Raw genomic sequence first — 16,367 nt, 5'->3', positions numbered from 1 at the left:
TCACATGAGTGTGGATTTCCGAGTGCCATTATACAACTAAGGTGAGTTCAGGCCTAACTCACTAAGTCCCACTCAGTGAAACCTTCAGTAAACTTCAGTAGCAGTTAGGTGCTGGTGGCCTACAGAATCAGTCAATGAACTCGGACCCTCCCACTTTTGTATCTCAATTCACAAGGATGAAAAGGATATTTGATATGATTTAGGACATGGTTTAAGCTTAAACTGTGATTATTCATCAGATAAATATATGCTGCTGTATTCGTATAAGTCTTATTGCTAGACTCCCACTTCCACCCATGAGTTTCTCTGGGGAGGGAGGGGGTGTTAATTCCAAGATGGTGCCTAAAGGATGGGAAGTTTCTTAGGTATCTCATGGCCTCCACAGGAATGACGGTGTCCCTCAGAAAGACTGCCTTGTGTCCCTCACCCTAGGCACAGGCCCTGCAAGTCTCATCGTTGTCATGTGACATCGGTGACACCAGGCTATTTTTCACTTTGGTTCTTCTATTTCAGAGCAGCTTCGGAAAAGTCAAGAGCTCTCTCGGGTAATTGTTCCTTCAGGATTGCAATAAACATGACTAAAACAAACAAACAAAAAAAGAACAGATGTTATAGAGCTTTTTAAAAATCTTAGTACTAATATTAGCTTTCCAAATGATAACTTTTTCAAATGAGAATTAGAGTTTTAGCTTTCTTCAGTGTTTGCAAATCATCCTGTTTTATTTTGCTCTTGTTATTTTTCTTTCACTCGTTAAAATGTTTCATCAGTTATGCTGACTGAAGATAGAATGGGATAAATATGTTAGATCATTTTGGTATTTTGGTTATAAATCTTACCTTTTAGCAATAGATATTTCCTGGAAAAATATTTTTTGCTTTAGTTTCATCAATATCTGACTTATTTTACATCACATTTCACCTTTTTATTACATAGCTTGGTGGATCCTGACAAGTATATATATGTGTGAAAACCACAATTAAGACATGCAACACTGCCCTAATCTGAGAGGAAAAAAATCCTCCATACACAGTCAATACCTCCCAAACACGTGAACCCTAAAAACTCTAACACACTTTTCTGTCCTTTAATTTTGTCTCTGCAAGAATATTACATAAGTGGAGGATTGCCTTTGGACGAGTATCTTTTACTCAGGCAAGGCTGTTGTGTCAGACATTTAGCCAACTTATGGATACACTGCAGTTCATGCCTTTGCATTACTGGCTAGAATCCACTGTGTGGATGTATTATAGATTGTTAATAATGTATTATTATGGCTTATTAATTTGTTCCACAGTTAAGGGATATTGGATCTGTTTCTCGTTTTCAATAAATAGTAATGAGGTTGCTATGATATTCCTGTACAAGTTTGTAAAAGAATACTATTTCCATGTCATTTAACTAAAAGCCTATTAGTGAGAAGAAACAGGTTATAACTAGACCTCTTTTCCAAAGTGCCTGTTCCATCTTTCATTCTTTTGTCATTTTTACATTTTCTTTTGTGAAGTATATGTTGAAATGTTACTTAGAGTTGAAAATAATAACTAAGCATTCTTATGGCATACATGATGTTTAGACATCCTGGTGTCATTAATTGTACCGTTGTGCTACATTTAATTAAAATTTAATTAAATTTTATCTTTTTTTTCTGGAGTGGACACTGAAAACCCTAGTGATTTTTCAAGTATGCAAGTATGTTACATTTTCTGAGCAATATTTCTCAGATTTCTCTGGTAATAACCATTCTACCTTCTGTTTCTATTTCTTTGCCCATATTTTAATAAGGACATTCCTTTCTTGCTACTGAGATGTTTGGGTTTCTTGTATTTTGTGGATGCTCACTTCTTTTCAGAACATATTTTCTTCCATTCCATTTTTTGAGCATATGGTTATCTAGTTATTTCCACATTATTTACTGGAAAAACTTTTTCTCTACCAAATTGCCTTTTTACCTTGGTTATATACTTGTGAAACTATTTCTGGATCCCATTGCTCTTGTCTTAAATCTATTTTTTTCCAATACCACTTTTTTTTTACTATTGTAGCTTTATAATAAGCTTATAGATCAAGTGCTCTATGGGAGATCCATAAATATGGAGAGAATGTGCATTCAGCTCTTTTTATTTAGGCCTCTCTATGTATTAATGCTTTTAACTTACTTGATGTCATTCATGTCTCATATCTTTGCTGAGAGTTGGTTTTATGTTTCCATGGATGACTGAGTGTAGTGAAGTCTCCCAGCATATTAATAGATTTGTTTATTTTTAATTTAAACAATTCTCTGTAAGTAGCTGTACAAAGGAGGTGCCATCTAGCAAGGCAGTTTATGAATACAATGCATCTTGATCCATATCACCCCCTTCAGCCCACCCCCTTCCACTGCGTTTTGTAGTTTTGTGGAGTATACAGTGAAATCCTGACTGCGCTTTTCCCAGTGCCCTCCCTCATTTACTTACCCCTCCCCTTGGTCCTACCCCTTCTCTTGTATGTGCTTCTTTTCTGGTGCTGATTTCTTTGGGCTTTAGCCTAGTCTTTAAAATATATATATATATATATATATATATATATATATTCACACACTGTTTGAGCTCTCTATAGAGTTTCTTAAACTTCACTTAATTCATTTGTAACATACTACCCAAAATATTTACTAAAAGATTTATAGGTACATCCTGTCTGCAACAAGTGAAGGAAAAAAATGCAACCTTTGTTTTCCCGAGTCTGGATGACTTTACTTAATATAATTTTCCAAGTTTGTCCATTTCCATAGGAAGTATATAATATCATTCTTTCTAATAGATGGATAAAATTCCATTGTGTACATATCCCATTTTCATAATCCATTCGTCCAGTGAGGGGCATCTGAGCTGATTTCATATCTTGGCTATAGCGAGTAGTGCTTCAATGAATATGATCATACTGATGGCTTTCCTGTGACATTTTTTGTGTTCTATTGGGTAAGTCCCCAGGGGTGGAATTGCTGGATCATTGGGTATCTCTATTTTTGAGGAACCCTCATACTGCGTCCCAGAGTAGTTGAACAAACTTACATTCCCACCAGCAGTAGTGTATCAGAGTTCCCTTTTGGCCAGATCTTTACCAGCATTTGTTATTATGTGTTTCTAACTGGCTTGGGGTGGAATCTCATTTCCTTTATGGCTACAGATGTTGAGCATTTTTTCATGTGTCTATTGCCATTTTTGCTTCTTCTGAGACATTTCTCTCTCTCTTTTAAGTAATTAGTCTATTAATTGTGTTGTTTCTTTGAGGGTTTTTTGAGGTGTGACTTCGTTGAGCTCTAAGTATATTCTAGGTATTAAGCCCTTGTCTGCTTGTCTGATGTATAGGTGCTAAAAATCATGTCCCAGTCTGTGGGCTTTCTATTTGGCTCATCAGCTAAGTGCTTCACCTTGCAGAAACTTTTTAGTTTTATAAACTCCCATTTATCAAGTCTTTCTTTGATTTGTTGTGTTTCTGCGTCTTAGAAATTTTTGATTTGTGCCCAGGAGCCCAAATATTTGTCCTACCCCTTTCTGAAATAGTTTTTATAGTTTCAATTCTTCCACTGAGGTCCTTAATATTTCAGTTCTATCAGTGTTGTTTTTTGTGTGTGTTTTGGATCCTGTTGTTGTTAAGGGCATATATGTTTAAAATCATTATTAGTTTAGAGAATCGTCCCTTTCAAACTTATCAATTTTCTGTATGTATTTTGTTTGATATTGATATAGCAATTTCTCCTTTCTTCTTGTCAAGATTTTCATAGTATCTTATTGATTATTTTATTGTGCTTTGTTTCTTGTTTGTTTTTTGTTGTTTGTTTGCTTGCTTGTTTGGGGGTGATAGGGCTTGAACTCAGGGCCTAGCCACTGTTCCTGAGCTTTTGTGCTGAAGGCTAGTTCTCTATCACTCTGAGCTACACAGTTCTACTGCTGGCTTATGGTTCATTGGAGTTAAGAGTCTCACAGACTTTCCTGCTTGGGCTGGCTTCAAATTGCAATCCTTGGTTCTCAGTTTCCTGAGTAGCTAGGATTACAGGTGTGAGCCACCAGTGCCCAGCTCGCTTTACTTATTAAAGCTATTTATGCTTTTGTTCTTAAAACATTTTATACAGTATATGCTTACTTATGGACCTAATATAATTTTCTTTAATTTCTAATTGGCATTCTATAAGATTTACATTGAATATAATTAATATGATTGGAATATAACTGATCAGTAGTGTTAGCTCTTTTATTTGTTAAAGCTCTTATTTTTATTCCTCTAAGTTTAATTTTGATTTACAGCATTTTAACTTCTTCATTTGATTTTTCTTTTAAAGAATTTATTATTGTCGGTTATACAATATACATCTGTATTTAATCAAGATCTATTAAAATAATATCATATACCTAACCTCTAGTATAAAAACTTAATAGTGGTTTTAGCATTTTATTCCCTTTTCATGCTATTTAGTCATATATTTTACTTCTATAAACAATGTATTATATTTTCTTTAGATATTTATCTTTTATAGCAATTAAAATGATAAAAATGATTTGGGGGAATTGTAAAAATGTATTATTTTTAAGGAGTTGTACAAGAGAGTTAGAATTCCACATTAAATTTTGTTTTTAACTTTACTTACATCATTTCTAGAATCTCTTTTAGCATAGTATTTTCCCCTTATTTCTTTATGCGTATGTTGTCTCCTAAAGATTTTAAAATGTAACAATTTTTTCTTAGCCATTAAAAAATACAACACACCAGACCTGATTTCTTAGGGCTCTGTTAAATTTTTATTAGGTTTGGGTAGCAAGGAACATGCTTGATTTTTAAATTCTTTGTACTCACATAGAGCTGTAGGACCATAGGACTGAACAAATCGCAGGTGGTCCTTAGCCTGGTTTTCAAAGTCTAAAGGATTTGCTTTTAACTGACGCTATTTTAAGATATTCCCAGAAGTTCTTTTTCTGAAGTTGAAACTTAAATTTTAAATTGGTTCTTTTTCTGTTGCCTTGGTCTCTTTCTTACTTGCTTTATGTATGAGCCGAGGTCATTCAAACTGCACTATTCTACTTTCTAATGCATCCCTGTTTTGTAATTTTAATCACAGATTAAAAATAGCCATGAGTCCTAATAACAAAAAACAAAACATTCATTTTTTTTATGGTTAAAAATAAGAGGGAAGGGATGGTGAGTCTCCAGCTCTTTTGCAATGTATAGTAAGTACTGACTGATCAAACACTAATAAGAGTGCTAAATTTGCCCTCTCTCTTAAGACACATGGCTTATTTTACTCCAGATATATACCACATACCTTTAGTGAACTCTAGAATTCTGAATGTCAATGAACATTCTCCATAATTTGTGTTTACCTCGAGTTCATTTCATTGAGTGCCTCTTGATTGAACTGGGCAGGAAGAATCGAGTAGGCCTGCGAAACCTACCATTTTCTGAGCATATTATATTGAGTTGTTTGCCATTTAGTAGAAGATGAGCACTTGTGAGTTATGTGGGTAATTGCAAAAGTCACTATTGGCACTATTGTCAAGCTATTTTTTCCCTGTTAATTCCTGTCCAAAGCATAACATTTTCTTTTTCTTTTTCCCCCTCAAGGGGTGCTACATCCATTGTGTACAGATGCAAACAGAAGGGGACCCAGAAGCCTTATGCTCTCAAAGTGTTAAAGAAAACAGTAAGTTTATTTCCTTATATAATAGTATCTCTGAGGGAGCGGTGGCCTGAGAGGTAAGGATCCTTACAGGAGCTGCTGTGTGTGGCTGACTGCTTTGAGTCTCAACTATGAGCACATATCTTAAATAACTTGTTGTCTGATGGCCTATACAAGCCACTGAATCTTGGACTGGATATGACTTGTGGGACACATGTTCTATATCATATTTAAACATATGAATATTAGAATCTCATTTTACTATACTGGAGAAGTAATACTATACTATTTAAAAGAAGCAGAAATCAAACAGAAATATCTCTTTGTGAAACAAGTCACACGCTTCTGATTTTTCTATGTTCCCAGAAGTAAGCATTTCCGTAACTAATCCTGCTGGTGTAAAAATGTTAAAGTAGTGTTTTTGTTTGGGGGACACTTCCGTTGCCCTAAACTCATGGGTGAGCTGGAAGAGGCCAAAATGTCTTATCCTTCTGATGAGTGACAAACTTAAATGTAGAGCCTGTGCGATGCTCATGACCTTTTCTGGGCCTTATGTCCTTAGGTACTTTTCACTCATAAGAACCACAAAGGCACAGGATACTCTTATAGGACACTATTCTTTTTTTCAAATTTAATGTGAATAAGAATATGAAGTACATATTGATGAAAACCAAGTTTTAATGGAAGCTTAAGAGAGAAGTGTCCTATATTTGATGTCAAATACCTTTCTTAGGCCAAACAAGTCCAACCCATGTCACCTTCCCCCTCTAGACACTTAATATCAAAAACTGTTTATTCCCTAGGGGAATTTCAGAACTGCCCCTGGGGAATTTTAGAATTTCATAGAACAAAGAGGGAAAAGTATAGTGGCACAGGCTTTTTAGTCCAGTGGAAATTGAATGACATTTTGAAACAATCTGTTGGAATTTTAAAAAAATAACAAAAATAGTTAAACCAAAGTAGATACTAATTGAAATGTCAACTCTCTAAGCTGAATATTTGGTCTGGTATACTCAGCTGTTTAACTTATTCCAAAATACATCAGTTTCTTATAGTCATAAAATTTATTTGAGCTGAAGATTATAAAAATGTTATGAAATATAATTTTCTATAAAGTTCATTTCCTTTCAAAAAGAATCAGTGGTACCAGGGCTTGAACTCAGAGACTCATCATTTGTAGGAAACTTGAATCACTCTCCCAGCTCTGTTCTTTTATTTACTTTTCCAAAAATGGACTCACTCACATTTATGTTTTGGTGGGCTTAGACTTTGATTGTTCTTTTTACATTCCCTATCAAAGCTGGGGTGACAAGCATGTGTCGCCATGCAAACTTTTATTGGTTGAGATAAGGGATGAATAAGATTATAGTCATGAGCCATCACACCAGCCTAAATACATGCTTTAGAAGAAAAAATGCTTTAGCAGGAATCTTGAGCAAGATTATTTTTAGACTTGATTGTGTCTTTTTTTGTAGAATAAAAACACTATCAGTAAATTTTTGTGAGTAGTATTCTTTTTCTAAGGTTATACATAATTTTATTTATACATTTAAGTTATATAATTTATATAAATTATGCATAAGTTAATTATACATAATTTTAAAAATAACTGTGCATAATTACTATAAGTACAAACATAGGTCAAGCTCATGATTTTTTATTTATATATTTTTAAATGTTTTTCATTAATTTTTTATTGTAATTAATAGAAGGGTTACACTGTATTTGCCAGATAGAAGGTGCATTACTTCACAGTCATTGCTGCCCCTGTGAGCAGTATTCTTTTCACATGCCTGGGGATCCTTTAAAAAGAACTAGACATATGAAAGTCTAGGAAAAAAGCATTCAGAAATTACTTGTGAAATGCTCAAGAACCCCACAGGCAAAATTGGCTTAGAGAATATTGGTCTATGTTTTAGAAATCTTGGAAACTAAAGCTAGGTAAAGATAGTTTGTGGGTTCTTAACTCATATTCATTGGGAAACTACAAAATTACAAACCTACTACCACCATTCACACACACACCACAGGCCCTCTGGCTTTTCTTCTGCACTTTGGTTGTTAAATGCCTTTCTCCTTAGACAGGCAGGAGAACAATGTGGTTGGGAACGTAGTGTCAAATGGAGCTATAAGGCAGATGTTGTCAAACATAGTTACTGCAGGAAGTGGGAAAATCCCCTGGGGGAGCCCCAGTTCCAAATGTGATTTAGAATCCCCATGTGCAGAGATATGTAAAGGAGAGAAAGAGCAGGCCAGACCTCAAAGCACAAATTGCCTCTAGTGTTTAATTCTGCAGAGGTCCCTGAGATGGAAATTTCCTTGTGTAAATGAAATAAGTGCATACTAAGGCACTATTTAGAGAGGGAAAGTGATTCTTGGGGAAATACTTTCTTGGAGAATTTAACAAAAATCTGGTGCCTGAGGATAAAAGAAGGGTTTCAAAAAGCTTGAATTACTGATGTAATCTACCTATTAAATTGAACTACATAAAATTGCCTCTATATAAAACCATTTCTCACCTATAAAATGGCAATTTTATTTGATTTATTTAATAGCCAGATCCTCTTTTTATAACAAGACCCAAATATAAGAAATCTGAATCCTAACCTGATCCTGCCTATATCTATTTGTCTGTCTGTCTTTCCATCCATCTGTCTGCCCTTCCATGTAACATCTGTCTAATTTTGTGCCCTAATTTCCTAGGAGTCATAAAACAAGCTTCTAGTAATTGGTGCCTTAATACAATAGCAATTTATTGTCTCACAGTTCAGAGACATTGCCCCCTGATTACTCTGTAGAAGGATCTGTTCTGTGTTCTCTGCCTCTCACTTAGGTTCTGTTGAGAGAGGGAATTTCCAGATGTTCAGATGACTTGTAGATTGTCATTCTGATCTCTTATCTCCACAGTCTCATGGCCATCGTTTCCTTTCATGGTCCTTCAGTTCAATTGTGTCTATGTAGTTTTTTGTAGCATTTGCATATGTATAGTTCAGTCTGTGTCTAGATGGTTTTTCAGCATTTGCACATGTATGAACTTTCCATAATGAAAGCTTAGGAGAGAAACATATTTTGACACTGAAAGAATTAGAAGAATTTGCAGTCTCTTAGTATTATGATAAACATTGTTGAATCTCATAGATGAAATGAATTGCTAAAACAGTAGAAATAGTTGTTGAATAATATTTTTAAATTCTTTCTTTTAATTGTAAAACATAGTGGGAACCCGGGAGTATGGCCTAGCAAGTAGAGTGCTTGGCCTAGCATGCATGAAGACCCGGGTTTGATTCCTTGGTACCACATACACAGAAAAAGCTGGAAATGGGGCTGTGGCTCAAGTGGTAGAGCGCTAGCCTTGAGAAAACTCAAGGACAAAGCCCAAGCCCTGAGTGCAAGGCCAAGGACTGGTAAAAAAAAATAGTGGGGAACAATTCTAAGATTCCATCTCACTCCAGTTAGAATGGCCATGATCAAGAAATCTAATAACAACAGATGCTGGCAGGGATGTGGCCAGGAGGGATCACTACTACACTGTTGGTGGGAGTCCAAACTTGTTCAACTACTATAGAAAGCAGTATGGCAGTTCCTCAAAAGACTAAACATAGAGCTCCCCTATGACCCAGCAATTCCACTACTAGGCATTTACCCAATCATCCAGAAACAAGGATATGCTAAATCTACTAGCACAACGATGTTCATTGCAGCAAAGATATGGAACCAACATAGATGCCCCTCAGTTGATGAGTGGATCAACAAGATGTGGTATTTATACACAATGGAATTCTATGCTGCTGTCAGAAAGAATGACATCGCCCCATTTGTAAGGAAATGGAAGGACTTAGAAAAAATCATATTAAGCGAAGTAAGCCAGACTCAAAGGAACTTAGGCTCAGTGGTTTCCCTCATTTGTCATAATCAATAGAAACCTTGGGCTCTCCTAGCAGAGTTTCACAATAGAACAAAACCTAAACACATGAGGCCATATAGTATGACATTAAATGAAAGGACCTCCAGGATATATAGAAACAAAAGCCATATAATGAGTGATTGTTGTCCTTAATGTACTATGTTATCTCTCTTCTCTTTTGCTGTCCCTTGGTTATCTCATATTGTTACAGTATTTCACCTTGTTATCTGATATATTTTATATATGCATTTTTGGTTATTTGAAATCAGATAGGGAAGCAGGGAAAACAAGATGTGGGGCGGGGGTAGGGGTAGGGAAATGGGGACCAAGATATGAGAAAGGGTATCAATGTTTGTGAAGTAATGAACCTTCTATCTGGTGAATATAATGTAACCCTTCTATTAATTACAATAAAAAAAAGAAAAAAATGTATGGGGAAAAATAAATAAAAAATAGTGGGGTTATAGTAATATAGGTCAGGTAATTAGTACCTTTCTTTTTGAAGTGTCAACTTGTCCTTTATTTTGTCCCAGATTTTTTTCCCCTCCTGACCTCTCCCCCACTACAAATTGTATAATTCATTTCCAACATAGTGTCTAGAAAGCCTCACTGCTGAATTATTCACCCTTTGTCCCACTATTTCTATGCTAACCTTTGCTCTCCCCCAAACAGAAAACCTTACATGCAAGACATAGGGTACATAAATCAAAAACAGAAACAAAGGAAAGAGAAAAAACTTTAAAAAAAAGCAACAAATATTGTACTGAATTGAAAATCCTGGACTTCCCTGTAATAAGAGCCATTGTCTTATTATGTCACTTTGATAGTATTAAAAGTAGAGAAATAGACTGTTAGTTGTTTATTTGTTTTTTTTTTCCCATTTGACATTAGAAATTCTTTTGGCAGCAGAGTTGTCTAATCAGTAGGTGAACCATTCATCCCCCTTCTGCATGGGGTAGGGTGTAGGAACAGCCAGCTTTCTGTTTTGGTTTTTGGCATTACTGGAGTTTGAACTCAGAGCCTTTCATTTGCATATCTCAGTGTGGTTCTTGTGCTTTTGGTTTTGCCTTCAGGCAACCTTCTTTCTGTGCGCACACGCACGCACGCACACACGCACACACACATACACACAAAGCAAAACAAAAACCCCTCTTATTCTGAGTTCTGCCCACACAATGAAGACCACCTTCTGCAAATCCGTCACTTTTAGTCCCAACTTTCATGTAACTGCTTTGTACATTTGTTCTGAATTAGATATTTATTTTCTTTGTGTCGCCATAGTACACATTTTTTTGCCAGTCCTGGGGCTTGAACTCAGGGCCTGAGCACTGTCCTTGGACTTTCTCAAGGCTAGACCTCTACCACTTAGGCCATAGAACCATTTCCAGCATTTTCCTATGTATGTGGTACCAAGGAATTGAACCCGGGTCTTCATGCATGATAGGCAAGCACTCTTCCACTAAGCCAAACTCCCAGCCTGTACACATTTTTTTAAAATTGTATTTTATTGTCCAGATAATGTATAGAGGGGCTACAGTTACATTCATCAGGTAGTGGGTACATTACTTCTCAAACCTTTACACCCTTTCTCATGTTTTTGTCCTTTTCCTCCCCTTCCCCCTCTCAGTCATCTTGTTTTCCCCCTTTCCCTTCCCTATTTCAAATAACGAAAAAAGTATAATACAGTATACCAGGTAACAAAGTCAGATACAGTAACCACATGGAATTAACCATAAGTGGAAAAAAAAGAGAAAAGAAATAGCTTCACATAGTACATTAAGAACAACAATAACAAAGATAAACCTCTTATTTCCATAGCCTAGAGTTCATTTCATTTAGTCTCATACTGTATGACCATAAATAAATAGGTTTTAAGATATGAGCCTCTACTAGGAGAATTCTTGGTGTAGTACATAATTTTTTCAGAACAGTTTTGCTGTGCTTTGAACATGTCATGCTGCCACAGAGCAATGCACTTAAAAAAAAAGTCATAGAATTTCTTCCTTCCAATGGGAAATACCTGCTAAGTATTATATTAAATATTTCTAAGTCTTAAAACTGCAAGCTTGCCAATTATTGGTGACTCATAAATGTAATTCTAGCCTTTCAGGAGGCTGAGACCTCAGCAGCTTGGTTCCAAGCCAGGCAGAACAGAAGAGTCTTTGAGATTCCATCTTCAATTAAGCAGCGAAATGTTGAACTGGCAGTGTGGTAAAAGTGGTAGAATCTGGTTGTAAGCAAGAACTTGAGCTCAAGCACCAGCACCCACCTCCACACCCCCTCCACTTATCACTAATTTTGAGGTTGCGTATCTAAAACATGATCTGACCCCAGGACTGTCTAATTTTATGTCTAACAGGAAAATGTAACTATGCTCATAATGAAAGACAATGTCTAGAATATGAGCAATTATTCTGACCTATTTTCTGCTACCATTTGACTTTTTATAGTTGTACATTTTAGTGTAAGAAACCAGCTTAACACCTGGCAGCCCTTGGAGGAAAGAATTTGCATAAAATTTAAAGTTTTCATACTAAGCAAGATGTCCCTAGATTGTAATTAATCTCTTAGTCAGTTTGGGTTGCTGTAATAGAATATTATAACAAGATAGATTACATAATGGAAAAATATTTCTGCAGTTTTGGAAGATAGGCACCAGCAAAGGTAGTGTTTGATAAGTTCTCACTTTCTGGCTACACAGAAGGCCAGCTTGTGTATCCATATCCACACAGCCAATACCACAGTGGAGAGAGGAAGCAAGCCCTCCACTTGCCTCCTCCTACAAAGAAACAAATCACAAGAGTTTCATGTTCACAGTCTAATTATTCCTCAAAGGTTTATCTCCTAGTAATAGCACATCTTATTTGAGAGGAGATACAAAGATTCAGTTAATAACAATCAACCAATTTACCAAGTCTTGGCAGTTCTGCTGATATAAGAATATGAGCCATGACAGTGGGAAATCATTACATACACCTTCATGTTGTTGCCAGCATCTACTATTTATTGAACATATGAAGTATGCCAGAGTCTGGACCAGGGTCTCAATTTCAAAGTGACAAAAGTAAAGGCAAATGATGTCATCAAGCGTGTGTGCATAGATTTTCTTTTTTTAAAATAAATATTTTGTAATCTCTCATAATAAAATGGCACAAAATATGAAAGATAAGCATTTGTACTACCAAAATTAAGAATACAAATAATATTTTATATTCTCCAGAATTTGGAAAGTGGATCCATCATTAGATAATGTGGATGGAGGTGAAGAATTTACACTAAGTTTCTGCAAGGGTCTCTTGTTCTTCTTTTGCACTGCCTCCTGCAAGAAACTTTTTCCCTGTGATGAGGGAGTGTGTTGTATAAGGCAAATGCTCGGGAGAATGGTGCTCACAAAACCTGAATATCAGGAAGGCTAATCACCACATTGCACTGAGTACTTGCTATATACCAGGAACTTCTTACGCATGACGCTATTGTGATTAAAATTTGCTGCCTATATAAATGAATAACCTCTTCATTTTTTTCATCATGCCTCTATATTTAGGCTTAGTTTCCAAGAATCAAAATAGCTAACTGATTACAATAACAGATATTAAACACAGAGCCATGATTCAGGTTTGTGTGGCTTCATAACTTTCAGTTTTATTTAGTGGAAACAATGTAAATGTGATAGATGAGATGAAGAATAAGGGAGGAAAATCAGAGAAATGTTTAAAATAAAAATTTAATGAAGTTTCTGGACACAAAAATAAAAACATTTTATAAAAACAATAGAGCAACATTGATACATAAGACCATATAGTATGATGCTAATTGAAAGGAACTCTAGGATATAGAAACAAAAGCCATATAATGAATGATTGTTGTCCTTAAGGTACTATGTTATCTCTCAGCTCTTTTGCTGTCCCTTGGTTATCTCATACTGCTACAGTGTCTCACTTTGTTATCTGATATATTGGATATATTTATATTTGGTTATTTGAAATTGGATAGGGAAGGGGGGAAAACAAGATGAGGGGTGGGGGTGGGGGGAAGAAAATGGGGACCAAGACATGTGAAAGGGTATCAATGTGCATTAATTAATGCACCATCTATCTGGCAAATATCATGTAACCCTTCTATTAATTACAATAAAAAAATCTTAAAAAAAACAACAACAAAAAAACCACAAAATATTATTAGCCGAGCCCCAGTAGCTCACTCTTTTAATCCTAGCTACTCAGGAGGCTGGGATCTGATGAATGCAGTTCAAAACGAGCCTGGGCACAAAAGTTCATGACACTCTTATTTCCAATTGACCACTAGAAAACCAGAAGTGGTGCTGTGGCTCAAGGGGTAGGGTGGTACCCTTGAGCTGAAGAGCTCAGGGACAATGCCCAGGCCTAGAGTTCAAGCCCCATGTCTGAAAACAACCAAAAGAAAAAAGAAAAAGAAAAGGGAAAAACAACATTATTGCATAAAACAAACTACATACATTCTCATATGCTTAAAATAAATTATCTAAAAAAGGCAAGGCAAGAAAGCAATGTTTGAGCCAGTCACTGCTGGCTGAAGACTAGCTACTCGAGTGTTTCTAAGTGTCACTGTGGCTCAAGAGGAAGAGTGCTTGTCTTGAACAAAAGAAGCTCAGGGACAGAGACCAGGCCCAGAGGTCAAGTTCCAGACCTGTAGATAATTAATTAATTAAAAAAATAATGTGTGACAACAGCACAAAAAAGGTTAATAAATTTAACTTAGAAAATCAAAGACTTCACACTCAAAATACTAAAGCGTTGATTGAAAGGAGACACAAATAAATAGAAATGTCTATCATGAGTTTGTAGAATAGAATAATTAAGTAATATGTTCCTATTACCAAAACTGAGCTATAGGTATGTAGTCTATTCAAATATTCCAACAAAACATTTCACAAAATTAGGTAAAATATCCCTAAAGTTCCTGTGAAACTACAGAAGCCCTCAGACAGCCAAACCTATCTTGAACAAAAAGAACACAGCAGCAGGCATCACAAGACCGGATTTCAAAAATCTACCACAAAAACTATAGAAATCAAAATGCCACCATTATGTTAAGATAAATACAAAGACCATTTGAATGTGCTAGAGAGCCCCAAAATAAATCCACACATTTATGACCAGTTGATTTTAACAAACACTCAATGTCTGTCTCTCCAATAAGTCTCTTCAAAAAAGTAGTATTGAGAAAACTAGATTTCCACATGCAGAAGAATAAATCTTTATCTCATACCACAAGCTACAAATATCAGCTAAGCATAAATTAAGCATTTATAAATGCACAACTTCATACCATAAAATTCTTCACAGAAAACAAGAGAAAAGTCCATGACATTAAGTCTGACAATGTTATTTTTTCTATGACAGCAAACATGTTAACAATGAAATCAAAGACAATTGGAAACAAGTTGCTTTAGAAAGTTTGTGAACATAACCACATGCAGTATGACACCTGTAGTTCCAGCTACTCAGGAAGCTGAAGCAGATGTATCTCCTGAACTTAGATTTCAGAGCTTCAGAATCTGGGTAACATAGTGAGACCTTAGTGTCTTGAAAACGATTACATACAGCAAAGGCAATAATAGACAAAATAAAGACAACTAATGAAAAAAATCATATTAAGTGAAGTAAGCCAGACTCAATGGAACATAGGCTCAATGGCTACCCTCATTTGTCATAATCTGTAGAAACCTTGGGCTCTACTAGCAGAGATTTACAATAGAGCAAAACCTAGATACATAAGGCCATATAGTATGATGCTAAAAGAAAGGACCTCCAAGATATAGAAACAAAAGCCATATAATAAGTTATTGTTGTCCTTAATGTACTATGTTATCTCTCATCTCTTTTGCTGTCCCTTGGTTTTCTCATATTGTTACAGTATTTAACCTTGTTAGCTGATATATTGGTTATTTGAAATTGGATAGGGAAGGGGGGAAAACAAGATGAGGGGTGGGGGTTGGGGGAGGGAAATGGACCAAGGCATGAGAAAGGGTATCAATATATGTGAAGTAATGCACCTTCTAGCTGGTGAATATAATGTAACCCTCTATTAATTACAATAAAAATTTTTTTTTAAAGAAATGGAAGAAGAAAGGGTAAACTAATGCAGCAATGAAAAAAAAGACAACTAATGGAATGAGCCAAATTTTTTGTAGACCATAAAAATGAGGGATCAATATGTGAAATGTATAGGGATCTCAAACAACTCAATGGCAAGAAAACAAATGACTAGATTGAAACATGGGAACAGGCTGGAAGAAATATTTTTCCAAAGCTGATTGACAAGTGGCCAACAGATACATATATATGAAAAGTTGCCCACCCTCACTAATCACTAGGGACGTCTAAGTCTCAACCACAGTGATATGTCTTTTACCTTGCCCCTGTTAAGACAGCTGTTGTAATGCCAGTGGTGATATTGATCTAAATTCATTGTAGTCATATCCTACTTTGTGAAATGGCAACTCCTTTGTGCAACATCTTAAAGATAAAAATAAAGTTTAAAAAAGTGTTAAAAATATCAAGTACTATTAAAATGTAGAAATGTTTACAAATTTCAGTATGTCAGTATATATAGTAAATATGTGAAATATAATGCAATAGAAACAAAGCAAACTCTGCCTTTTGCAAGATACATAGAAGGATCCAAAAGAACATTATGCTAAGTGTAACCAGCCAGGCACGGAAAGATTTCACCTTCATGTGGAATCTAGAACACTGAAATTTGCACAAATAACAGAGAAGAAGGCAACAGTAGGAGAAATAGAAAACACAAGATACAAACTTGAAGCTGAAAGA

The 16,367-nt window shown here is 35.5% G+C and overlaps 1 protein-coding gene across 1 annotated transcript in view; it reads left to right on the top strand.

Annotated features, from left to right (window-relative positions):
- Camk4 (calcium/calmodulin dependent protein kinase IV) overlaps nt 1-16,367 on the top strand; it is a 203,751-nt gene that overhangs the window by 98,794 nt on the left and 88,590 nt on the right. The window contains exon 2 of the mRNA XM_090331505.1: nt 5,594-5,672. Coding sequence (XP_090187631.1) covers nt 5,594-5,672 — 79 coding nt within the window. The remainder of the gene's footprint in view (nt 1-5,593; nt 5,673-16,367) is intronic.

Source organism: Megascapheus bottae, chromosome 4, assembly GCF_031878675.1.
Source record: "Megascapheus bottae isolate mThoBot1 chromosome 4, mThoBot2.hap1, whole genome shotgun sequence".
NCBI lineage: Eukaryota > Metazoa > Chordata > Mammalia > Rodentia > Geomyidae > Megascapheus > Megascapheus bottae.
This window is presented reverse-complemented; position numbering and strand designations above follow the sequence as displayed.